General features: G+C 43.1%; 1 protein-coding gene across 1 annotated transcript in view; it reads left to right on the top strand.

Annotated features, from left to right (window-relative positions):
* Window positions 1–27,334, top strand: part of ZNF704 (zinc finger protein 704) — a 242,148-nt gene that overhangs the window by 172,435 nt on the left and 42,379 nt on the right. Inside the window, exons 3-4 of the mRNA XM_043601261.1 lie at window positions 20,459–20,562; window positions 25,024–25,271. Of these exons, the coding sequence (XP_043457196.1) occupies window positions 20,459–20,562; window positions 25,024–25,271 (352 nt within the window). The remainder of the gene's footprint in view (window positions 1–20,458; window positions 20,563–25,023; window positions 25,272–27,334) is intronic.

Below are 27,334 nucleotides of genomic sequence, written 5' to 3'. Positions count from 1 at the left end.
AACCATACAAAATATTGACTAAAAATGGATCAAAGACCTAAATGTAAGAGGTAAAACTATTTAAAAAAAAAAGTCTTAGAAGAAAACATAAGCATAAAGTTCATAACCTTGCATTAGGAAATGATTTCTTAGATGACACTGAGCTTCATCAAAGTTAAAATCTTTCGTGCTGCAAAGGACACTATCAAGAAAGTGAAAACAGCCCATCGAATGGAGAAATATTTGCAAATTCTATATCAGATAAGGGCCCATTATCCAGAATATATTAAAACGCTTACACACAATAATAAACAATACAAAAAAAATTAAAAAGGAGAAAGGAGTTGAATAGACATTTTTACAAAGAAGATATGCAAATGGAAAATAAGCATATAACAATGTTTAACATCAGTAGTCTTTAGAGCAATACAAATCAAAGTGATTTCACACACACCATCATGACTATGACCAAAAAGATGGCCGTTATCAAAATAAGTGTTGTAGAGGATGTGGAAGAATTGGAACCTTTATACATAACTGGTAGACTCATAAAATGTTGCAGAATCTGTGGGAAACAATTTTCAGTTCCTCAAAAAGGTTAAGCATGGAGTTTCCATATGACCCAGCAAATCCTCCTCCTAAGCATATACCCAAGAGAAATGAAAACACATGGCCACACAAAACTTGTATATGAATATTCATAAAAACATTACTCATAATACCCAAGAAAAGTGGAAACAACCCAAATGGCCGTCAGCTGATAAAGAAAATGTGATATATCCATGCCATGGAATATCTTGTTTCTCTTTATTGATGAATGATATTATTCATCAATAAAGAGAACTGAAGTTCTGGTACATGCTACAACATTAATAAAACTTGAAAACATTATGCTAAGTAAAAGAAACTAGTCACAAAAGATTACATATTGTGTCAGCCCATTGATGAAATGTCCAAAATAGGCAAATCCGTAGAGACAGAAAGTAGATTAGTGGTTGCCAGAGGATGAGGAATAGGTAGTGACTGCTAATGGGTACAGAATTTCTTTTAGGGATGATGCAAATATTCTAGAAGTGGTGGTGGTATAACTCTGCAGATATACTAAAAACCACTGAATCATACACTGTAAAAGCATAAGTTTTATGATTTATATATTATACCTAAATAAAGCTGTTAAAAAAAAAAAAAGTCCCCCAGAACCAGCTCTCCTTTCATAGAGCCCTGATCACATCATGCCTAAAATACTAAATTAAGTCCTGGGCATAAGACAGAAGCAAATAAGAAGTTAGCTCACCAATAGAAAAACAGCTGGGATAATTAGGACACGTAGACTGTTATGGATAAAACAAAATATATGGAATGTTTAACCCAATTAAAAAAGAAGATTTACAGGGAGCATTCTCGTCCTTCAAATTTGAGTGACATTTGTGTGGAAGAGGGATCAGAATTGCCCTCTGTCATCCTGGAACCCTGAAGTACCTGAGGAAAACGCTGGTGGTGCCTCAATACAAAGGAGAGCTTTCAAACACTGAATTATCTGAAAAAGAAAGAGGTCCCTTTAGGGATGATGTGTTCCTCACTAGGAGAGCAAAGGCTCAGTGTTCATGGGCTAAGGATGCAGTGAAAAGCAGCCAGTGGCTTCAGATGACACGTTGGACTGGCTGACCCTGAGATAGTTTTCCTATTAGTGGATTCTATCATTTAATCCCAGGAAACTCTTCTGATTGTAACTGATCTCTCGGATCTCTTATGCCTGGAAGTTTGTGATACTTTTTTTCCTTAAAGTGTTTCTTACCTGGCACTTGCTCACATTAAAATGCACCAATGTTTTTGTCTATTTAATACATTCCTTTTTTAAAAATTTAAATCCAAGATAGTTAACATAGAGTGTAATAATAATTTCAGGAATAGAATTTAGTGATTCATCACTTACCTATAACACCCAGTGTTCATCCCAACAAGTGTCCTCCTTAATGCCCTTCACCCCTTTATCCCTTCGCCCCACCCAACACCCCACCAACAACCCTCAGTTTGTTCTCTGTATTTAAGAGTCTCTTATGGTTTGCCTCCCTCTCTGTTTTTATCTTATTTTTGCTTCCTTTCCCTTATGCTCATCTGTTTTGTATCTTAATTCCATATATAAGTGAAATCATATGGTATTTGTCTTTCTCTGACTTATTTTGCTTAGCATAACACACTCTAGTTCCATCCACATTGTTGCAGATGGCAAGATTTCATTCTTTCTGATCACTAAGTAATATTCCATTGTGTGTGTATATATATATACACACCACATCTTCCTTATCCATTCATCTGCCAATGGACATTTGGGCTCCTTCCATAATTTGGCTATTGTCGATAGTGCTGCTAGAAACATTGAGGTGTATGTGCCCCCTCGAAAGAGCACTTTCTATTTTGTATAAATATTTAGTAGCACAATTGCTGGGTCATAGGGTAATTCTATTTTTAATTTTTTGAGGAACTCCCATACTGTTTTCCACAGTGGCTGTACCAGTTTGCATCCCCACCAGCAGTGCAAAAGTGTTCCTCTTTCTCCACATCCTTGCCAACATCTGTTGTTGCCTGAGTTGTTAATTTTAGCCATTCTGATGGGTGTGAGGCGGTATCTCATTGTGGTTTTGATTTGTATTTCCCTGATGATGAGTGATGTTGAGCGTTTTTTCATATGTCAGTTCATCATCTGGATGTCTTCTTTGGAAAAGTGGCTTCTCGTGTCTTTTGCCCATTTCTTCACTTGATTATTTTTTGGATATTGATTGATAAGTTCTTTATAGATTTTGGATACTAACCTTTTATCTGATATGTCATTTGCAAATATCTGCTCCCATTCCACTGGTTGCCTTTTAGTTTTGCTGATTGTTTCCTTCACTGTGCAGAAGCTTTTTATCTTGATGAGGTCCCAATAGTTCATTTTTGCTTTTGTTTCTGTTGCCTCTGGAGACATGTCAAGTAAGAAATTGCTGTGGCCAAAGTCAAAGAAGTTGTTGCCTGTTTTCTCCTCTAAGATTTTGATGACTTCCTGTATTATGTTTAGGTCTTTCATCCATTTTGAGTTTATTTTTGTGTATGGTGTAAGAAAGTGGTCCAGGTTTATTCTCCTGCATGTTGCTGTCCAGTTTTCCCAACACCATTTGCTGAAGAAACTGACTTTTTCCCTTTGGATATTCTTTGCTGCTTTGTCAAAGATTAGTTGGCTATACATTTGTGGGTCCATTTCCGGGTCTCTATTCTGTTCCGTTGATCTATGTGTCTGTTTTTGTGCCAGTACCATACTGTCTTGATGATTACAGCTTTGTAATCAGTTTGAAGTCTGGAATTATGATGCCTCCAGTTTTGGTTTTCTTTTTCAGGATTGCTTTGGCTATTCGGGGTCCTTTCTGGTTCCATACAAATTTTAGGATTGTTTGTTCTAGCTCTGTGAAGAATGCTGGTGTAATTTTGATAGCAATTGCTATTTAATACATTCTTAAAATATCTTCTGAAATCCATCCTTATCAATTAGAAATCATGATCATCAGCAAACCCAGAAATTTTTCTGTATCCTTGTCCGGATCATTTATAAAGTGGTCCTAAGTGGCAGTTTCACAGGAACTCAGTTGTTGACATGTGTCCTTCCAAAGAAGTAACCATTCATTTCTACCTTTTTTTTTTTCTATCTAAACTGGTTCTTTATTCATGACAAGTCTCCCTCGATTCCATGATAACTCCATTTTAAACAAATAATACATAAGATGGAACCTTATTAAAGGCGTTTTTGAAGACTATAGGGATTGTCTTCAGTGTATTTCCTGCCACAATTTGAATTGGTTTGGAAGGCATACATGGTCTAACCTGCTAGGTGCTACAGCAGCATAGATGAGGGCAGTAAGCCACTCCATGCACTGCTTCCCCTTCACCCACATGCATATTTATCTCTTCAAAGAATTATAATAGATGAATCAGGCATAATTTGATTTTGCAGAAGTCAAGTCATGTACTTAGTGTTCTGTGGCCCCACCCTTTTGATTTCATCAGCATAAAAGGAAAAAAGAATCCGTGCCTCAACAGTTGGTGATTTTGGGGGCATCTGGGTGGGTTAAGCGTCCAACTCTTGATTTTGGCTCACGTTACGATCTCACAGTTTGTGAGATTGAGTCCCACGTGGGGCTCTGCTGACAACACAAAGACTCCTTGAGATTCTCCCTTCCTCTCTCTGTGCCCCTCCCCCACTCTTAATCTCTCCCTCCCTCCCTCCCTCCCTCCCTCCCTCCCTCTTTCTCTCAGAATAAGTAAACGGTGGTTTCTGATATCCCCTGGGAATCCTCCTTAAAAAACAATTACACAAGACCATTTAAAGACAGGCTATATATTTTAAGCTCCACAGGTCCTCCCTTAAGTTCCCTTAATATAGTGAGTTTTTAACCTACTGGAGGTTATGGATCAATTTCAAGGAACCAATCAACCTGCTGAAACAATATACAAAATCTTGTGTGCATGTATATATACATTTTTTCTTTCCAGATACAGATTTTACACCTGACCTGCCATTCACAATGGATTTCTCCATCTTTATGGTAGGTGACCAAAACATCATTAGTCCCAGTGTCCTCGAGACTGTTGCTGTTCACCACTGTTCACTCCCATTGCTTCTGCTGCTAGTATCAGACCCGCCACTGTCATCAGGATCACTGTCAGCTCCCATCTCCCCAGATGCAGCTTCGTTATAGTCTCTGGTGCCCCCTCCACCCTATCCATCATAGGCTTCTTCCCCAGCAAGTCGCTTAAAGAACTCATCCTGTCTTGGTGACTGCCCCTCAGCAGACTCAGACTGATAGAACAGCTGTTATTTTGCTCCCTCTCTGAACTTCTAGAAGGTTACCTGCCTGCAAATGACAGCAGGTGCTGTTTTCTGTCCATGCTGGATGAAACTTCATTGAAATACCAAGTCAGAAAAGAAACGTCCATGGAGTTAGTGTCATGTCATACCAAAAAGGCTTTTTTTTCCTCCATATTTTTATAATCATTTTAATTGGATCATTTTGTCATCAAATTTCATATAAATCCAGATTTTGTAGTCTCTATGTTTGTTAATTCTTTATCATAGGCTCATGGGTTCAAGCATGCAGAAAGGCAAATTTATAAGCTTTCTTGATGATTCCAAAAAAAAAAAAAAAAGGAAAGAAGACAGGTAACCATTGAACTAGGGGCCTGCTTGCATTTGAAATACTTACAACTTTGTAATGGCACACAATTGAAGATATATTGAATTGGTAACTCACCATGGTTTAATCAACATGCTGTTACAGTAAGTGCACCTATAAACGGCTGCTACACTAATATGACAGCCTAAATGAGTGAAAAATTACCAGCAGCGATGGAAATTATTATTTATACCTGATAGCTATACAAGCATTTTCAGTGATGCTTCTTACATTATTCATTCTAGCATCCTAAGCTTATAAGCCATTTATATTGTTTTCAGAAGAAATGTGAAATAGTAGCTGCAATGCTTTGCCTGGACTGTAGACCCCACTTGGCTTTAGCCTAAGCCCTGCTTGGCATTGCAAACCTGTATTCATCCACCTCTTGTTACAGGAAACTGGATATGCCTTGGCCAGGAGCCAACCAGCCATGTTACTGATCTGCTGTTATGCCCAGCAGTAACCTTTTCATTGTGTTCCTCACTAGATCAGTTTCTCCTGGTTATTCCCTTGGGGAAGTCATGTTCCCTGTGCACAGAGTATACATAGCTAAATGTGCGATTGTTCGGCCTTTGGGTGTTCAACAAATAGGTTTGATTTCATAGCGGTTAGATGGTACTGTTAGGAACAAATTTAAGAATGATGGAATTACTGTTTTCTAGATACAAGACCGTCTGAATTGATCTGTCATCAAATAATAGCTATATGGATTGACTGAAACATATATTGGTAACATCGTTAAAATATAAATGAAAACACAGGAAGCAGAGCCAGTAATGTTGTGTGGGTATGAGAATTCTCCAGAGGGCAGGATAGATGCCTCCACTTATTTCCCAGAACGTGGGCATTCCAAGAGCCTTATGTAGAACATTGACAAGTATGGGGCAAGGAAATCTGCCTAGAGCAATACTTTGCACACAGCAGACATTATCGAATTGAAGCTTGCTTGAACTATACTAATAGCAGATTATCTTCAATGAAAGTCAGCTCTAGAAATAAAATTACCTACAGTACACGCCTTACGAAAGAGAACTATTGTCTGGCTCATTGATCTGAAACAATCAATTTAAAATGAGGATAAATTGGCTCACTTCTAGCCTGGGAAACTAAAGATAAATGTTTAAAATAAGAGTAAAAATCAGATTGAACCATATGAAACTGCCACTTGTGTAGATAAAAAATAGTGCCTATCAGCAATTTCGGATGGTTCAACCTAACAGTATATAAGAGGCATTGGTGGAGAGGTCAGGATTTGGGCATGTGAGTTGAGTTGAAATTTAATCATTGAAAACATTTTAAGCATATTATGAGAACCCCATTAAAGAAAATCCACAGAGAATCCGTTTGAAAGCAAAACACCATTTATTAATATGAGTAATAAAACTATAACAATCTATTTTGCCAACTTGATCTTTTATATGCTATGTTCTCATTAATTTGTAATCACTCGCATATATAAAAGAAATCTGTTTCATTAGAAGATAACTTTTAACGTAATACAGAAAAGTATAATCTGCAATGGATTGCGTTTAGTTTACAAATATGTTTCAGTTACTGAAGATGACATCGATGTCTCAAATTCAAAACAAGATTATGGACGGGCACCTGGGTGGCTCAGTCAGTTAAACATCTGACTTCTACTCAGGTCATGATCTCGAGGTTCCTGAGTTTGAGCCCCACATCAGGCTCTGTGCTGACAGTTCAGCATTGGATCCTGTCTCCCTCTCTCTCTCTCTCTCTTCCCCTCTCCCGCTTGCTCACTCTCTCTCTCTCTCTCTTTCTCTCTCTCCGCCTCTCTCTCTCAAAAATAAGTAAGCATTTTTAAAAAATAAAAATAAAACAAGATTATGGAGATGATCATGCAAACAGCATTAGTATGTGACATGAAGATCCCGTTGAGCCACAAATAAGGCAGGCCTGGCTGACTGGCCCCTGCCCTTAGGAAGTCACCACAGTCTCTGTATTTGTAAAATGGGGAAATAATATCAACCCATGATGGCAGTCTAAAATAGTGTATACAAAAAGCCTGGCATTGGGAATGCTCATTAAATATTAGCTATTATTAGAAAGAAGATGTTTTTGAAAAAAGATTACAATTTTTTTCTCCTTTTTAAGCCAAATCTGTAACTTAAGCAGCTTAAAGGGGATTGATTCAGCCTACATCACTTACCAGTTTGTTCCCCTCTTCGCAGCATAAGACAGTGGAGGCATCAGCCCTGCCACGGGTGTAGCCAGAGGTAGCCAAAATCTGTGCCCAGATAGGTTAAACGTGAAATAACCAAAATTTTAAAATATAACTAAAAGTCCACATTTACCTTCACCGTAGAGTATGAGAGCGAATTAACCCATTTCACCATGTCTGTTAGTTCTCCTGTGCTGAGATTATGTTCCTGGAGGGCGGCGCCTTCCCCTCAGAGCTCGTACCCCAGTGCCTTTGCAATATGTGGACAGTGATGACTCCAAACCTGCTTTATCAGAAGGGGGGCTTTCCCTGTCACTCCCAGGGAGCCTGTTGGGTGGCGTGGTAGAGAATAATGAGTCCTTTTTCTTTGAAAAAACAATAAAGTGGCTACGGCTGTCACTTCTAGCCCACATTTAGATCTATTGCCAACATAATGTTACTATTTCAGGTAAGAGAAGCAGCAGAAATAAAAAAAAGACAGCATTTTTTAATCTTATTATTTTTTTAATCTAGGGGGATAAAAATCATCATATTTTTCTTTAATTGGCAAACCAGAAAACACTAGATTTGTTTTCTCCCACCTGTCCTCATGAAATAACTATTATCACTATAAAGTGTAACTGAGAGTTCTTTACGTTATTGAAGCCTAAAAGGATTTGAGACCTCTAAGCAATAATGTAATTAACTGTACTGATAAGTCTGGAATGACCCAACTTGGACGCAAATATAAGAGTGAGAGATGCAGTTTTGATTATGGTTTTCTTCTTGAGGACAACTGTGACATTTATCAGGTGGACTATTAACCTGCAGACTGCCCAAACGACTCTGTGCACTTTCACCCCATTAGCCTGGGCCCCACCACCTCTGCACACATGGAGGCTTTGCATACATGGAGGCCCTGCACACACGGAGACCCTGGACACATGAAGTGTCTGCACACATAGAGACCCTGCACATGTGGAATCCCTGCATACATGGAGGCTCTGCATACACGGAGGTTCTGCACACACGGAGGCCCTGAACACATGGAGGCCCTGCACACACGGAGGCCCTATATACATGGAGGCCCTTCCTGATGAGGTGCTCCCCAGGACTCCAGACTGACCGGACAGCCAAATGCTTTCTGAAACATCCACAAGCTCTTTCCAGAGAGTCTGACAACTTGGCTTTGGCCATTGCTGAGTAGCAGCAGATGTTTAGTGCAACAGAAAGAAGTCAGCAAGGATTTTTGCCATCCCAAAGTGCTGGGAAAAAAGAGGCTGGCCGCCCAAGGACGGGACACAGGGCCTGAGGGCACAGGCACCCACTTCCTTTCATCCCCCCCCACACACACACAGAGAGATCACACCTGTGCGCAGAGCACAGGTCCACATGGAGATGCTCACACACAGACCCAGACACTCAGATGAGCACACACGGATACACACAGTACACAGACACAGATAAGCACCTAGATCCACACAGAGACAGTCTCACACACACACACACACACACACACACGCACACAACACATAGTACATATACTCACTGAGGTATGCACACAGATACAGACACTTAGACACATACAGACCCACACAGGACATCAACCCACATAACACACATATGGAGACACACACACCACACAATCACACGTTATTACAGGAGGGAACTCACTTCTGATCTCATTACCTGGTGCCTAAATGGCAGTCCCAGAAGGACACCCCATGTGCACACAGGGCTTTGTGTTCAGAGAGAACCTCATGGATTTAAGACTGGCCTCGTGACTCCTGAGAGAGCGTGTTAGCTACAATCAAAAACGCCAAACGTACAAAGCACAAAGGCCATCTAGGGATGTTCACGATGCTTCCCTGAACTACACTTTGCAGCCTGCTCACATCAAGAAGTCCAGCTAATCACACAGAATTGTTTTCAGGGGATTTGGAACTTATTATTTAATAATGTTATTGCTGCCATTCTAGAGTTCACTGATAGGCCTGTGAGCCTTTGTGAATATAGAAGAATTATCACAGACACTGGAACGAAATCAATTTTGCATAGATAGGCCAACAGCTTTTAGGCCTGGTAAAAAATTTTATGTAAATGATTTATTTAACAGCTGCATTGTTGAGGAATCGTTTTCCACCAGAAGAACTGAATAAATCACCAGATCAAATAAGATGAGAGAGAGAAAGAACAGAGAACAACTGCAGAAGTTTTTATGCTCCTCCCTGCCATCCCTCAGCAACTGTGAACCACCATGACTAAATGCCGATTTGTGCAAAAAAACCCTTTACTAAGAATGTACCTTAAGCAGGGTTTTGTACTAGATGTTGGAAATAGAAGCCAGACTGAGTCCTGATCTACAGGATGGGAGGAGGTGAGAGCACAGCCATCCAGGTGACACAGGGCAGGAGCGGAGGAGGCGCCTGGCACCACCTGGAGAGGCACCGAGCTGCTTGTGGAAGGGTGAGTGAAACAGGCCAGGTGGAAAGGGGAGGAAGCCTGTTCCCAGCAGAGGACATAGCTTGTGCGAAGGTATGGAGGGAGAGGAGGAGAATTATGGAGAACTGCCACGAGTGTGGAGCTGTCCTGCAGAACACCTGTTGGGGTGGGGCGGGGGGAGGTGGAGAGACCCAGCTAGAGAGGGCCAAGTGCTTCCCGCACCAGCATTGAATGTTATCCTGAAGGCAGTGGAGAATCTCCCAAGAATTTCTGCATGCCCCCATGACTGGGGCATCATCCACCTCTATCCCTGATTGGCTCTCCTGCCATCTTGATCATTCACTCTTTCTTTCTTGTTTTTTTTAAGTGTTTATTTTGAGAGAGAGCGTGCTTGCGAGCAAGGGGGAGGGGGGGGAGGGCAGAGAGAGACAGAGGGAGGGAGAGAATCCCAAGCAGGCTTCTGGCTGACAGAGCAGAGCCCAACGTGGGGCTCAAACCCATGAACCGTGAGATCTGAGCTGAAATCAGGAGTTGGACACTTAACCAGCTGAGCCACCCAGGTGTCCCTTGGTCATTATTAACTCTTTACTGATGTCTTGAGCTACCTGGTCACAGCTTTCCTCTCCTCCTGAGTCCTGCTATCATCCTGGATGACCTCAGTGCCCATCTCATATGCAGCCTCACTATTCACGATCCAGTGACCTTCAGCCCTACTCTGCCTCCACCCCCACTCCTATGGCCACACTCCGGGCCCTGCCATCTCCCAGAATTCCTCTCTGTATCACACCCCCGTCTCCAGCACCCCTCTTCTACTCATAACCTCCTGTTCTTACCTCTCTGTGTCTCTTCTGCTTCCACCACACCTGTTTTTTTCAGCTCATTAGGATCTCTAGTTTCTCACCATTTGATCCCCCATATTTCAGTCCCCTCCAGCCTCTACTCGCTTCCTAATCTGGCCACGATCCCATGGCCATCTCCCCCTACACAGGTTTACCACCACTCTCCACTTTGCCTGTGCTCTTATTCATTGAGCCCTCCCAGGAAAACCCAGTGGGGTCTCCAGGCAGCAGCCTGCCCTCATAGCCCCAGGCTCCAGGCTCAGCCATCAGAACCCCGATGGGTCACATGACACAGCCAAGGCTTCCAACCTCCACTGGGCCTGCTCTGCTGCCTACCAGACTTCCCGCATCCCAGTCAGTTTTGTTTGAAACCTTCTGCATGCCAGAGTCCCCCCTCCCAGTTCCCAGGTGGAAACGTCTTTGCTTCTGAGGAGGGAACCACAGCAGAGACCTCAGAGAAGAAACGCCATCCACCTCCCGAGCCCCACACCTACAAATGTGCCTGCACCCAGGCCGTGTTCGTTCTCCTCGCTCCACTTATAACTCTAAAGCTAATTCCACCCAAGCCCAGGATCCCACTCTGCAGCGTCAGTAAAGACCTTGTCCGTTCATAATCCCTTCTCACCTGCATCTGCAGCCTCTCCAAGGCTACTGGCACTTTCCTGTCAGCCTTTCAATGTGCTAGAGTTCCATTCTTCTGAAGGGAAAACTTTCCTGACTCCCCCAAGGAACCACACTCTTCCTCGCTTCATGGCGAAGATTCTTTGAAGAGTCATTTATAGTCACAACCTCACTACTCATTCACTCCTCAACCCATAACCATGCCGCTTCCGTTCCTGCTGAAGTTTCTGCGTACTTCCAGGCTGCTAGTTCCAGGAGACCCTGTCCTGATCTGTGTTGGCCAGTCTCCCACATCCTCAAAGAGGATGCCCTCCTTGAGATCCTCTCCTGTCTTAGACCCTCTAACCCTCTAACTGCTCTCCTCAGTTCTTTTCTACCATGCTGTGCACCCCTGCTCCGTGTCCCTGCGTGCAGGTGGGAAAACAGCTTGGGCACGGCAGCAGACACAGAGAAAAGCTGGTGTGAACGCGAGGGAAGAACGAGGTCTTGGAGGCAGGTGCGGATAGCACAGGTGGAGGCATGGCTTCAAACAGGAAAAGCAACATTTCCGCCTACCTACCTGAGAGACTGAAGAAAGGAGGTGAAAAGGTGGAATGTAATAAAGGCCATGCCTGGTGGCCTCAATTTTCTCTATAATGTAGGAGGTAAGAGTATCTGCTTTTTGGGTTTGTGGGAGTTGAACCTTGGAGAGCTGAAGAGAGAGGTGAAGACCTGTGATAATTCTGAGTGTGAATGGGAAGGTGAGCTGGCCAAGGACAGGGGAAGGATCTGAGGCAGCGAAGCGCGGGTAGAGTCTATGCAGAGGGTGGGTCCACTCAGCAGTCTTCGGTGTTTTCCATCAACACTTGGCTGCCCCGGGTTGGAGGAGGAGAGAACAGCCGGAGAGGGTCCAGTCAGGGTTTGGTTGTTCTGGGCCAGTGAAGCAAAAGGCTCAAAAGGCTGGGGATTCAAGGTTGCTGGTGAGAGAGAGGTCCAGGTGTTCAACCGGGGAACCCAAACTGTAGGGAAGAAGTAGGCGGCATCGAGCTGGTGACCTGGGAGAAAAGGCAAGAAGCTAGAGACTGGCTGTCTCTGGGGGATGTAAGTGCAGGTGCAGTGAGACGGTGGGAGCTAGAAGGAAAGGAGCAGCGTGAGGCTGGGGAAGAGGAACGACAGGTTATGGCCAAAATGAGATCTGTGTTCTCGTTTTTATTCATGTTATGGAAGTTTCATGTAAGCACGACGTGTGAGGATCCATGAATCCCTCAGCACCCGTCGCCTTGCTTCTACAGTTGTCAGCCTTTTACCCATCTTATTTCATCTAATCATCCCCCAACTCATATTGTTGGGGGTGGGGGAGTGGGAGGCTGAAGTACATTAAAGCGAGTCCTAGTTTTCATGTTATTTCACCTATACATACTTCAGTAGATAAAATTTGGGGTTTTAATCTGAGAGCAGTTCACCGAAATAAGAGTTTGGGTAAAGAGTGATGAAAACAGTTACGTGTTTAGTATATGCCAGATATTTTATATGTACTATTTAATTCTTCCAAAACCCTGTGAGGTTGTTGTTATTATCGCTCCCATTTTATTAACAAGGAATATGAAGCTATACAAAGCCACATGATTTGCATAAAATCACTCCGCTGGTAAATGCAGTTGCTGGGGATTAAACCCCAGTCCATCTGACCGTGGTGGCCTTCCTGTCAAGTTCAGCACTCTGCTGAATGTTGTTGGGGCAAAGGGAACAGAAACTACAAAGTTAGGAAGTGGGATGCTCTCCCTACATCTCCTAGGATCATAATTCCAGATGAGGTAAAAAAAATAATGGCTGGGGCAACTGGGTGGCTCAGTCGGTTGAGCGTCCGACTTCGGCTCAGGTCGTGATCTCGCGGTTTGTGAGTTGGAGCCCCGCATCAGGCTCTGTGCTGACAGCTCAGAGCCTGGAGCCTACTTCGGATTCTGTGTCTCCCTCTCCCTCTCTCTCTGCCCCTCCCCTGCTCATGCTCTGTCTCTCTCTGTCTCTCAAAAATAAATAAATGTTGAAAAAATAATAATAATGGCTGTAACTTCGGCGCCAAAATATTTGGTGACTTTTAGGGGAAAGAGGTGCTAATGGAAGGGCTGGTAGACACTCAAACAGGAAGAGAGACAGAGAACAAGATAGCTGCACACCTGATCTGCAAGGGCTAGGGTTTCCACATGCAAGTAAAGAAGGAGGGTCTAGGGGAGCAGGTTGAAGGCCAACAGTGGGGGCAGGGGGGATGACATGGGGGACAGGGTGAGTAACTCTAATGGAAAGGAGGAGTGACCCTAGGGGAAAGCCCAGGCACAGTAAAAGGGGAGAGGGTACGAGAGGGGCTATTCATAGTGGAATACGGAGTGCAGTGAGCAGAGCGGCCAAGGTCAGGAGAGAAGTCATGGTGAGGATCCAGGAGGAGAGAGCAGCAGGTGGGAGAAAGAGCAAAACAGGACTGAATGTCATCTTTTTCGGCAAAATGAATTGGACATCACAGCAATTGCCTGGTTCCACGCTACTCAGCATGGGCCAGTGACAGTCTTCAAACTCTGTCCCCAGTCTACCATGAGCTAGGTGCAGAAATTGAGGAGAAGCAATAGTTTAGAGGCTCGTGTAGCAATATGACAGAGCCACAATTGCCATGGGCCGGTTTGTCTTGTATTTTACGGAAGTATTGATCCATGACAGATTAGAGATTCCTTTAAACTGATCCTTCACTGAAAGGGGAATGCTTTTGCACTGCTGGTGGGAATGCAAACTGGTGCAGCCACTTGGGAAAACAGTATGGAGGTTCCTCAAAAAATTAAAAATAGAACTACCCTATGACCCAGCAATGGCACTACTAGGTATTTATCCAAAGGATACAAAAATGCTGATTCTAAGGGGCACATGCACCCCCATGTTTATAGCAGCACTATCAACAACAGCCAAATTATGAAAGGAGCCTAAATGTCCATCGACTGATGAATGGATAAAAAAGATGTGAGATATACACACACACACACACACACACACACACACATATACATACATGCATACAATGGAATAGAAAGATATCATATGATTTCACTCACATGTGGAATTTAAGAAACAAAACATGAACATAAGCAAAAATAAGATAAAAAGAGAGAGGGAGGCAAACTATAAGAGACTCTTAAATATAGAGAACAAACTGAGGGTTGCTGGCAGGGAGTTGGGTGGGGGGATGGCCTAAATGGTCCATGGGCATTAAGGAGGGCACTTGTTGGGATGAGCAGTGGGTGTTATATGTAAGTGATGAATCAGTAAATTCTCCTGAAATCATTTTACACTATATGTTAACTAACTTGGATCTAAATAAAAATAAATAAAATGATCCTTCACCACAGGTAGCTTCAGAAGTACTAGTCTGTATTGCCTATGTATTATGATGTGTTTGCTCTAATTTTCCCATCTCGTTTGATCAAGCCCACCAGACACTTTATGCAATAGGTAGCTTCCTTAATCTTCCCTAGAGCCTTTAAGAGAAACAAAACTAAAATGAAATGGGAAGGGTTAACATTAAGGAGACTCCTGCTCTTGCTACAAAATGCCTTTAGAAAGGAAACAAAGTTTGGTGCTTAATCGCATTTAAAAGTTAACTGAATCCAGTTTTCCAAACCCTTAGTAAAAGCTTCCCAGAATTCCAAGATTAGAGCTGGTTACCGTGGGCTTTTCTGTACAAGAGATTTCATTTTCTGACTTCGTTCCTTGTTTTAGGATTATCACAAGTTTTAAAAGTAATCAAACTTGGTCTAGACAGCAGATTTCTGTAGTTGCTAAGGAACTGGATTAGTGCTAATCTAAGGAATGTATTATTCATTTTTATTTCCGTTTGTTACTACAGTGCTTTAATTGCAGATAAATGTCTTTTATGGCTCTCCGGGGTGTAAAACGTTTCTCTGTTAGCTGGTGGGTTAGCCAGGGGAGACCGTGTTTGCATGCACCCTCGAAGCAGATGGCATTCAGGCATGAAGTGACTCAAAAGAACTAAAAAGGCTTCTTGCAGTGTAAACAATAGGTGGCCTTGTCAGCACAGGCCACGGCCGAGCGCCCAGGGCCCGACCAGCATAAGACCCAGGGCCCAGGGCCGAGGCGGCTGAGGCTGCCCACACTCCTGATTGCCTCTTCATGTCGCAGATGATGTCATTCTGCAACCTGCTGCCACAGTCACCAGGCAGTCGGTTCCTCAGATAAAAGATCGGTTGTCAAACAAAGGAACTCATTTTCCACACGACAGCCAGAGTGAGCTTGTTGAAAAGCAAGTCTGATAGCATCGCCCCAACCTCTGTGACCTCTCCAACCCCACCCTGCTCGAAACACTTCAGTGATTCCTGGGGCCTTTAAGATGAGGGTTAAAACCTTTACAGAACTTCGAAAGCCCCACCCAGCTGTCCCCTCTCCAAGTGCACAGGACACTTACTGTGCTCAGCCTTTTTCTGTTCCTTTTGTGAAGGAGCCTTGCCCTTGCTTTTGCACTACCCGGCCCAGAGCTCTCTTAGGCGGCATCAGTGCTCTCACTTCCCGTCCCCCTTAGCCGGAAGCTCTCTCCTCAGCCCAGGGGTCTCCCCTTCCCCAGTGCCTAGATAGAGCCTCCTCAAATCCATACCGCTCCTTCCTGCACTTGTCACATCTGTAGGTTAATGTTTATTTGCTGTGTGTTTGATTAAGGACTGGTTTTTCAAGACTAGAGCTCAGGAAGGCACAGACTCTGCCTGATTTTCCTTCAGACCGTGTTTCCAGTTGCTAGAAGAGCCCCTAGCACATGGCTAGTACCCAAGACTGAGGACTGAAGGCAGAAACTCTTACACATAAAATCCAAACCGCCTTCCAGGCTTTGGCTATTTGTGAACAGCCCTCAAGAGCCATGATGTCATGGGCTGTGTGGTTGCCAAGGTCCTGTGAAGCTCCAGTGAGGGACCAGCAGCTGGCCCTCCATGAGCCAGTTGCCACGTCTTACAGAGTAATTCCTAAGAACTTACAACAGTTCTGTTCACCATGAAAGATAATAACACCCCCCCCCCCCCCCCCCCCGCCAAAAGCAACAACTGCTAGTGCTGGTGCCTCATAAGAAGAGCAAGTGAAGTAATCTGACACTGTCCTCTTTCGGGGGGAGGTATGCTACGGGCATATTCGTGAATTTGACACTCGATAATAGTCAACATCTACAGAACTCTGACAGTGGCTGAGATTGTGTCCTGGTGCTCGTGTGTGTTTTCTCACTGAATCTTCTCAACAGATCTCTTTTTATCCTCCGTTTACAGATGAAGAAACAGAGATTCAGAGATGTCAAGTGATTTACCCAAGGTCACATAGCTAGTAATGGCACAGAGTAGACTTGAAGCCACGTGATCTAATTCCAGAGCCTGCACTCTTGACCATTACTGTTATCACCTCTCCCAGAGAGGTCCAGGATACATCCTTACCAGATATCAAGGGATTCCTGTCCTCATAGACTAAATACCTCTTTTCATAGAGTAGTTGTCCCTTAGTCTGACACTTTGAGTTTGAGTCAAGATTTAACTACAAATAGCTAAATAGCCTTCCTTTAGCTCCTTCCCTTTCCAAACATTTTCAGTTGTGATTCATTTCTAAAATACAGATTGATCATCTCTCTCCCAGGTTGATGAATGTTCAGTGGCTTCTCTCTGCTTAAAAGAATACGACAAACCACTTAGCCTGGCACAAGGCCCCGTGAGCTGGCCCAGGGGTGTCCTCTGTCATCACCCGCTACATCCTTCAAATAGGACTGTAAGCAGACGGCAAGCCAACGACTTGCCTGCTTTCCTGCCTGAAATGGGATCCTGTCATCTTGAAATCCTATTCATCCACCCAAGCCAAGTCAACGTGAGGAACAAATCCTGTATATGACGACAACAAGTATTACTATCATCTTAAAATAATTCTAAATTTTACTAAGTTCCATAATGTTCAACAAAGTCTGAGAGGAAGGATTAATTGAAAAAGACCTCAGCCTTTTGCAAACATGGGGTGGATAAGGTTTTCAACAGTAGGTTCAAACTCAGTTTCAAATCAGGAAAGAATATTTCACATCACCTCTGGTGGGTTTCTTTTTCCCTCGACAACTGTAAACCTACCAGAAGGCCTTTCTGGCAATTTTCTCAAAGTGTAACAAACTCTACTTTGTATATCATCTCTTCCTGTTTAATTATAAGGATTTGAATTTGCAGCCCAAATTAATCAGTAATTAGATAGTACTGAACCAAAAGAAATTAAACAAAGATAAAAACAAAAACACAACTCAGCACAAGACCACATCATCTGGTAACATTTCATGCAGCGTGAGAAAATACTCCCAGGGAGATACAGGTTAATTGAATCAGTAACAACGTATTCTTTAGATTTTTTTTTTTTATTATTGTTGTCAGTGGCCTCCAATGCCAGTGGGAAAGCCAGAGGAAATACAAACACAAAAACGCTCTGATGGTTCTAATGTTTATTATTACTCTTTTCACTCTTGGTCAGAAATCCAGTTTATGACACTCAATAATTGTTTTGAAATGTAGTCGTAGACTTCGGCAGTGCAAAACAAGTGCGTATTTTATAATGATACATTCCCTGTTGATCTTCATATTTAAAAAATTGATCGGCTTTTGAGTTAATTATCAGTCAGACCTCTAAAACAAAATGTTCGCCTTAGATGTGAAAAAAAAAAAAAATCCAAAAAGATACAAAGCAGATTGAGGAAGGAAAAATAAAGGTCCCTGAAACGAAGATGTAAGTGGGGGGAAAGGCCTGACTGTATAGCAAGCCTCAGAGGGCAAGGGGACTTCTCCCTCTAGTCATGCCATTTCTCTGTTCCAAGCTCATACTGCTTATCCTGGTTCTCAAGCCTTTTGTTACTAAGAGAAAGAGAAGGCGGACGGTTGGAAAGAGAAGTCAGCCTCTCCAGTAATCCAGTCTTGAAATACAGGACAGCAGCCTGCTCCTGTGTGCCCCCCACTGGCATGGAGTGATCCTGACAGTTGGGCTCTGGGGAGGGCAGACCGGCACGGGAACCCCAAGGTCTAGACAGCAGGTTGTAGAGCAAACCTTTCTCCTTCAAGGCCTCCAATTACTCCCTCCCCCTGTGACTACATAGGGAGATAGAGTCAACAACACATTCAAATTTATCTTAAGGCACTCTGAGTTCTTTCTCTGGTGCTGTTTCAGGAAGCTTTGTTTCTGTAAGACATTGGCATCACCTTTCCTCCCAAGTATGAGGCTCATGTAAATTATGGATGTTGTAAAATCTTTTAATTGTGTGCCAAATGAATGAGCATTTTTTTCCCCGTAAGTGTATGAAATTGTCTTAAAAACTCCTGCAAAGTGAATTTCACTGTGTACTTTCAAGCTTGCTTTCTAGAAGCATTGAATTGCCATTCTCTGTAAAAAACAAACAAAAAAAAACAAAAAAAAAACCCACCTAATTTGTCTTTTGATAGAACAATTTGCCAGGAAAGAGGGGAAGGTGCTTTGAGAAGAACTATAGAGGAAATTTGAAAGATTCTCCTCTTTTGGCACCTAGGATGGAAAGAGTAAGCTTTGTTTAGCAATTCAGGGTCATCGTGGACATTGGAGAGCCGAACTGTAATGATTTTTATGACCTCGTGGCGAAATAAATTAAGCAGCCCCTAACTTTGGGGATACTTTGATTTTTCTCCAATTTATGAGTCTCTTTTCCCAGTGTATTGTGAAGTGATGCTATAAAGTCTCAATCTCTAAGAGTTCATCGCTGTTACAAATTATACGGCACCCCTTGAATGAAAGCCGTATTTGCCAACGTGACATTCATTTGTCAGTATGGTTTATTAATCCTCTGTTGTACTTCTTCAACTGTTCCCTAATTTGAAAATGGAAAATGTTCGTCTCTCAGGAGGTGGCACAATTTATCTGATGTCAATGTATTACGTAAGTCTTTGCCTCGTGATATTAACTTCTTTATTGAAATAAGCTTCAACAAGCTGACTCCAGTTCACAATGACCATTATCTCAGGAACCTTCACTCGGGGTTCACCGGCCAAAATTAATGAACCAGAGTAACCTCTCCATCTCAATGAATGATTACCAGTGGCTCTTCACTGTAACAGCATGGTAACTACTCCTATGACCTATCCTTCCTCTAGGAGAGTATAGCAAAGCAGAGCACATGAGTTGAAATACCTCTAATTGCCTTTCTCCTCCACTCTCTCCTACTTCAATAAATGGCTCTAGTGAATGCTCACGCCAAAAGCCTGGGAGCCAGCCTGGATTGCTCCCTTTTGCTCGTTTCCCACCCTCGGTGCATGAGCCAGTCCTGCCAGATTACCTGCCACTGTCCCCACCCTAGTCCTAGCCGCTATTTTTCCCCTTGTTTTGACTCCTAGCAGTTCTCTCCTACTGGCCTCCCTGCTTCTGGTCTGCCTTCCCTAAAGTCCATTCTCCATATAGTAGCTCAGGTAGTTACTTTTAATCATATTGTGTCACTAGGCCTGCTTAACACCTTCCACTTAGAATAAAATTGAAGTCGCTCCCATGGCCACAGGACTCCACATGACCAGCTTTGCACCCCTCTCCCCTTCTCACCCAAAGTAGGTGGTTCGTCAAATATCTGGCGCTCATTCCTGCCACTTCGCCTTGACACAGCTGTCCCTTCTGCTAGGAGGGCATGTCCCTACCTCCTTAGGACTGACCCCTCCCCCTTCACACTTCACCTCAGATGTCATCTCCTCAGAGAAGCCTTTCCTGACCACCCTGAGTGCAACCGCCCTCAGTCACTGTCACGCCAACCTGTTTATACCCTTCATAGCACTTGTTACTATCAGAAATTATTCTTCCCTTTTCTCTGTTTACTGATGATTGTGTTTCTCCCCACCAGCCTTGTCTGTTGTTCACTGTGTGTCACCTGTGCCTACAACAAGGTCTAACCTGTAATTATAGGTCTAACCTACACTCTCAATAAAACACTTGTCAGATAAATATCCAATGAATGAATCCTTCTCTTCCTCATCCTATAGGATTTTGACTGGATCACTTAACCTCCGGACCTCAGCTTCCTGATCTGTACAATAAAGCTAACAATCCTTTGGGTTTTCACGGGGATAAGTTAAAGGAGCAAATGTGTGTAGTAGCATGTGATACATGGTACTTGTGGGGTACGTGGCCCATTGTAGGCAGAGTAAGCACAGATAACAGTGTCCCCCCCCCACCCTGTTTGACAGGAAATCTTCAGAGGAACTGGACATGGACAAGGTGACAGCAGCAATGGTACTAACCAGCTTGTCCACCAGCCCTTTGGTTCGAAGCCCTCCTGTGCGGCCAAACGGTAAGCCTGGGGTCTGGGGCACAGGGAAGGGCCCCCTGACACCAAGAACAGAGCCTCTCTTTGAGGGCTCCTGTTCCTATCAAACACAATAAACAAGTAACCGCCACCCATTAGCAGAAAGCAAGGGGAAGTATGTGTAGAAGAAAGGGAGACCTCACAACTATCAGCCTCCTGCTCATCTCCCCAGAGACCTCACAGCATCTCATCCATCCATTCAGCTCACATTTACTGAGCTCCATCACCTGTCCAGAACATATCTTTCAGTGCCTGTGTTCCTTTTTTCCTAGATAAATGGAGATTGGTCCAATGAACTTATTTTCACCAGCATTATTTCTGTTCAATTAGACAGGCAATTGGATCAAATAACTCATGAATATTAAATATTTTGAAAAAGTATTGTCCCAATAGAATAATAACTATTAATCAAATAAAAGTATGTAGGCCATTCACTTATTCAATATATATGTATTAGGTACCATGCTAGATGGTTTGAATACATCATTGAAAACAGTGTTCATAATCATTCATATTGTACAGTTCCTTTGGGGAAAAAAAACCATCTATCATATTAATGGCTAGCATTTATTAAGCACTTACTGTATGCCAAGTACTAAGCTTGCTTTTTATCATGTAATTCTCACAACTCTATGAGATATTATTATCACTGTTTTACAGATGAGTAAACTGAGGCACATGTGGATTAACTGACATTTAAACAGCAGAGCTGGCTGAAATTCTATTCCATATCTTTCTAATTCCAGATCTGCTTAGTCATGATATAATATTGACACATATAATTCAGTGTGATAAATTAGGAGGGAAATGAAGTGGGAAAGCTTGACCCAAGATCTATCAAGAGGAGCTATGTGTTCCTGCCTAGGAGTTTGGACATTAATCTGAGGCTGTAGGATAGCTATGATGTGGGCACTGGAAAGTTATGATTGGGTTTACAGGCAAAACCAAAAAACAGAACTGTGTGAGCGTCCTGGGCCTTGGTGGTCACAGTAGGGATGAATAGGACATAAATGAGAAATGGGAAGAAGGTAAAGTCGATGGGACTGAGTGATGGACAGAGAGGATGAAGGAGAGGGAACAGCGAGGGTGACTTCCCGGCAGTCGGTGTGCTTCCGGAAGAGGCCCACTCCCCAAGATAGAACAGAGTAGAGAAATAGATCTATGGGCAAATGTTTGAGCATGACGTGGGGTTTCTGAAGATGATGCTAAGTCTGGTTTGAGACATGTTTAGTAGTCAGAACCTGAGGATTCTTCAAGGGTCCGTGTCTGGTGGAGATTTGGGTGCAACCTAGGACAGAGGCCTGGGCTTTCCGTGTGGAACTGGGAAAGCCATACGAAGAGATGAGATCACCTCGAGGGAGTTGTGTAAAAAGAGTGTAAAGAGAGGATGGCTAAGGGGGATGGTAAGGCCCTTCATCAAGTAAGGGACCAGCAGAGGGAAAAGAGCCTGAGGGGTGCCTGACGGGTTACCACAGAGGTAAGGGAGAACCAGCAGAGTGTGGTTTCATGCAAGCCAAGGGAAAAGCGTGTTTCAGGGAGAGACTCTGATGCTGCAAAAGGTCAACCATGAGAAGGACTAAATTTTGCATCAAGTAGAAGGTCACAGGTGGTTTTGGCAAGATTATTCACAGCGGACAACCCCTGGGCGGAAGCCAGACTGAACTTCAGTTCAAACTTCAGTTCACTGAAATGTCAGCCACTGAGACCACTGGATGAAACTTTGCAGCAAGAGAAGAAAACCTTCTCTTAAAAGCCAGTCTAGTCAATTATGGGATTGAGCTATGGTTCACACATAATTTGGTTTTAAGCAGGAGGTGTTAAAATAAGTATGTTGAGCGTCCGGTGAGTCCTGACCACAACTTACTCCAATCCACCTGGGGTATAAGGTGCTCTTGAAATGAGCCTAACCGTCCCTATTAAATGACCTGATCGGGGCATGTTGGAAAATAGGTATCCTGACTTCCCTTTCTCAGCTTGGCAACGCCACTAAAGAAAGAGTACGGTGAGAGCAAAACTGAAGGCACCCCCAAAAGCAATCATAGGAGAAAGGAATTGCAGAATTTCATGGAGTCCTCAGTGGAGAAAAAGTATATTTTTAATGTATTCATCATTTTTACCAAATACCACTTATTGCATTCTTTTTTAATTGAGAACATCTTTAACGTTCCTTTGTATTAAAAGGTTAGAATCAAAATAAAGTGTTCACTTCTTCAATGAAAACTTTTGTTAGCCTAGTTATAAAGAAAGTAATTCAGTGTTCATTATGATTAAAAAAATAACTACCCAACTAATAATCCCAAATTGTCTATTATCTCTCATTTAGTCTACAACAGGAAGCAAATTCTTAAAAAAAGGAGAGCAGTTTATGATAATGAAGGAATTACCAAGTTTTTTAGAAATAAACTGTCGTGACCGTTTTCTGTTTCTGGGAAGAATCATTTTGTCAGGATGTGGGTCTGCAAAGAGAGTAAGAGTCCAGCAGTATATGTCTGCATTTTGGGCAAATACTTATTTAAGAAGACAGGATCCTCTTAAAAAACAAACAAAAAAGGAAAACTCTGAATTGGTTCTGATTTTTTTCTGAAAAATCTATTTCTATATTCTATATCACATTGTTCTTCTGTTTAAATAGTGTTTCTAAAGGTCATTCACAAGTAAACAGATTAACTTTTGGCACTGACACGAAGCAAGGTAACCACACTATAATCATAGTTGATTCTCAAAATAAATTCAGTTCCTCACAGCGAGCATGATTACACATCTAGCACCATGAACGTATTTTGTTTTGTAAGTGCCTACTGCAGTGTATTTATAAGCTTCATAAGCCTGCCAAGCAAGTGTCTCACACCAGGTTCTATTACTAAGGCCTTACATTAGGCTCCTCTTGAAGTCGTGTTGTCCTGAATGGAGGTTTCTTATTTTCTACAGGCAACTTGGGTCCCGTCAGTACATCAGTCTCTGTGTAGACTGCAGAGGTGAGATGCTAATTTGGTTTTGTTGAGGCCGGCGAGGTGTGAGCCCGCATAAATGACCATTAGATTCTGTTAGAGCCTTGCTTTAATGGTATGGGTAACTTACATCTGGCATTTCAACTTCAAACTTCAGTCTCGGAAGTGAACTTTTTGTTTGACCTGGCTGAGGAAGACGCTAGAAATCTATAATTATGTGAAAGTGGTTAATAAATTTTTCCATGAATGTTAGTCTGTTTACCTTCATTACTAATTACACAGACGTTAGCAGCATATTTTAATGAGGCATTTTGAGATTCTTCCCCCATGTACTTAGACTATAGTTTTAATATATTCAGAATGCATATAAATATGAAGCAGAAATTATCCTTTAAAAAGAAGGTAGAATTTATGCAAGTGCTAATTAAGATTGGGTATCTTCAAAGGTAAAGCAAATCTTCAGTGATTAAAAGAGCCCCCCCCCCCCCAAAGACATCCTAACTGGGCAAAGATCTCTCTACATTAGCAGACATTTCATAATGTTTCCCCACGAGTGGACAGGTAAAATTCAACACCAGTCTTACCAGTAATCATTACCAATAAATTCTCCTCTGATCTCCATTTTGCTGGAGACAAAGGAGGCTGCTCACAGCACAGGGCCCACATGCATGAAGGAGAAAGACCCATGGGTAGACCAGGGTTTGGGCCTCATGCCCACAGGGTTACACAGTAGTCATGTGGCAAGTCACTTAACATCCTGGTGCCTCAGGATCCCCATCTGTACAGTAGGCATAACAGTCCTTACTCTGAGAGACAGATGTTGTGAGAATGCATGAGATTGTGTGAATGAGTTCTGTGAAATGTAAAACATTCACCAAATGTAAGGCACTATCATTTGTTATAATAAGCAGCTGTTAAAATAAGGTAGATGGCTTTAGGTAACTATCCAGAAATTATTCTCTTAGGTTCTTAAACCTTAGACTAACTTTTTCTATACATGTAATCCAAGGACCACAGACCTATGAGAAATTCCTTTTAAAAAGTTAAAATAGGGGATGGGGGTGGGGGGAGACCAGTGCCAATGATTTCTTTCTTAGAAATGTAGTCAATAAATACATACAGGGCTCCCCAAACTTAGTGAACAAGAACATCTTATTTTTTTTCTCATTTTCATATAATTTCTACTGTCATCCTGAGAAGCTAGTGTTGAACAAAACAACACACGTCAGAAAACTGTTAGAAAAACCTGTTATGTGATTAAAATAGCGAAATGTTTATCAACTATAATACGATGCGATTTTTTTTTTTTTTTGAGATTCTGAGTAAATGTTACATACGCAGCCGTTGCAAAGTATGGAGTGGGCTGCAAGCGCTTTCAAGAGCATAGAATCGAGGTCCCCCCCCCCCCGTGCTCCCCAACCCCCACCCCCCACGTTCCGCCCGGAGCACAGCCAGCTCGCGCTGACAGCACTGACACTGTGTTTGTGTGCACGGACAGAGGGCCTCAGCGGATCCTGGAAGGAGGGAGGAGGCGTGCCTTCCAGCAGCAGCAGCAGCGGCTACTGGAGCTGGAGCGCCCCCAGCGACCAGTCCAACCCGTCCACGCCGTCGCCGCCGCTGTCGGCCGACAGCTTCAAGCCCTTCCGCAGCCCCGCGCCGCAGCCGCAACCGCAGCCCGACGACGGCATCGACGAGGCGGAGGCCAGCAACCTGCTCTTCGACGAGCCCATTCCCAGGAAAAGAAAGGTGGGTGTCGGCCACGCCGTTTTCGGGTTTTGGTTGCAGGAACGGCCGCCTTCGAAGGGCCGGTGTGAGCCTGGCGTGGCTGTTCTGCATTTCTGCTGCCCACGTCCCTTGGGAGCCACAGAAACAGCTCGTGCTCCCCTCTGACGTTCTCTGACGTTTCAAAATAAGGATCACGATTAAAAACAAAAATGATCACATCATTGATACGTTTCTTCCAAGTACACGTGTCCCCGGCCCCATCCTGTGGACGTTTCAACGTAAATTAAGGGTCAGGATTAAAAACAAAAATAATCAAATCACTGACATGTTCTAAGTACACATGCCCCCCACACACACCCCCCCATCCTGTGGTGTAAGAATTAACAACAGGCTTCAGATTGCACTTCAGGCTTGGTTTGGTGATTCACTCTTCGTGGGACTTATTTTTGTGTGTGTGTATATAAAATAAAGTTAATACTCTATTTTCTCTTTTCTGCTTCTGTAAGCCCTGAAGGGTTGTTGGGAAGACTATTTTGCGTCTAATTTTTATAAAACCGGGTTGAAACTTACGTGCAAACTGACATATAAACCTATGTACGTATCTACATGCTAAAAATGATATAGTTGCCAAATTAAAAGTGAAAAAGGAGACCTAATTAATTGATTATACTTTCATTTAATCCTCACAGCAGTCCTGCTGGTAAGTATTCTATTCCCATTTTGATACGAGAAGGTTAAGGAGCGAGAGGTTATGCATCAACTCACTGCTGTCATGCAGGTTAGAAAGGGCTAGACCTGCCATTCAAAACACAGGTTCTGCCTGGACCTAAAGCTCAGATTCTTTTCATTTTCTTCACATACATTGAAACTATTATGTTTACTCACAATTTTTGGAAAGTATTGCTATTTCATAGAATAGAGCAATGCTACTGCTACATCTAGAAAACACTTTAACGTTATTTTTTAAATCGCCGTATAAACGTGAAACTGTTACTTGATATGTTGGTATTTTAATTTGTCATTGGTAGCTTCCTTCTTAATGACTATTCACGAACAAAAATCCAAAGCAAAGCCCCGAGTACTGCAATGCAACCTGTTTTTTTTCCCCCAATTCATTCCAAAGAGCAAAACAAAGAGATGGCATCGGTCCAACTGTCCCTCCCTGCTTCTCTCTCAGCATCATTCAGCATGTGTAACAGTAGAGGTTGTACAGCCTCTCTCTCTACCCAGAGAACAGGGCATTCATGTGGTCTCCTGTCCTTCCCAGGGGCAGTGGCATGGAGAGTTGCTGTTTTACATACAAGTCCCCTAGGTGGAGGGGGAAGGCTGGAGTGGCTCCAGCATCCTGTGGGGCCCCAGGGACTGAGTCTTCACTCGACTAGTCAGGGAGACAGGCTGGCACTTGTATCGGGGGAACCTGCGGGCAAGTTGGACCCAAAGCCTGCAGGTCTGTGCTTCAGGCTGCACAGACTTTCTCTCTGGGGTCACCTGAGTATGTAGTTGTGGCTCCCATCAAGCAGGTCTTGGCATTGTGGCAAGGACTCCCGGCCCGGGAACCCCCGCCTCATAAGGTGCGCTGCTGAAAGCCTGCCCCAGCCTTTCGTCTCTAATGGAGCCACACCAGCCAAATTCAGTCTTGCATTACATTAAGTTGCACTGGCCACATTTGTACTTAAGGTCTGTCAGCTTCGACTAAATTAGGGGATAGTCAAGTCACCAAAGGAAAAGAGCAAAAAAGCTTCATTACAAAGTGGCTTCATTTGAAGACCCACTCTGCAGTATACGGGGTAGTTGGAAAAAAACACATGAATAAAAGCCATATTCTTCCTTCTTTCTTTCTGACTTTTCCAGCTAATCAGAGCCTGGATTTGCCCAGAGGAGTACCCCCTGCTGGCTGAAGCTCACCATCACTAACTTTTAAATCAGGGATCTTACATAGACGTTGCCTTTTTATAACTTAAAGTTACTTTGAATAGTGTAATGAGAATGTGGGATGGTTGCTGCTTATTTTTGTATTTATTAAGTGAACCAGCACAATGTCTTGAGATTGAGACGCAGCCACTTCCGTTAAGATTGGATGCTGG

Source organism: Prionailurus bengalensis, chromosome F2, assembly GCF_016509475.1.
Source record: "Prionailurus bengalensis isolate Pbe53 chromosome F2, Fcat_Pben_1.1_paternal_pri, whole genome shotgun sequence".
In the NCBI taxonomy this organism is placed as follows: domain Eukaryota; kingdom Metazoa; phylum Chordata; class Mammalia; order Carnivora; family Felidae; genus Prionailurus; species Prionailurus bengalensis.
The sequence above is the reverse complement of the archived record's forward strand: the minus strand, read 5'-3'. Positions and strand labels throughout refer to the sequence as shown.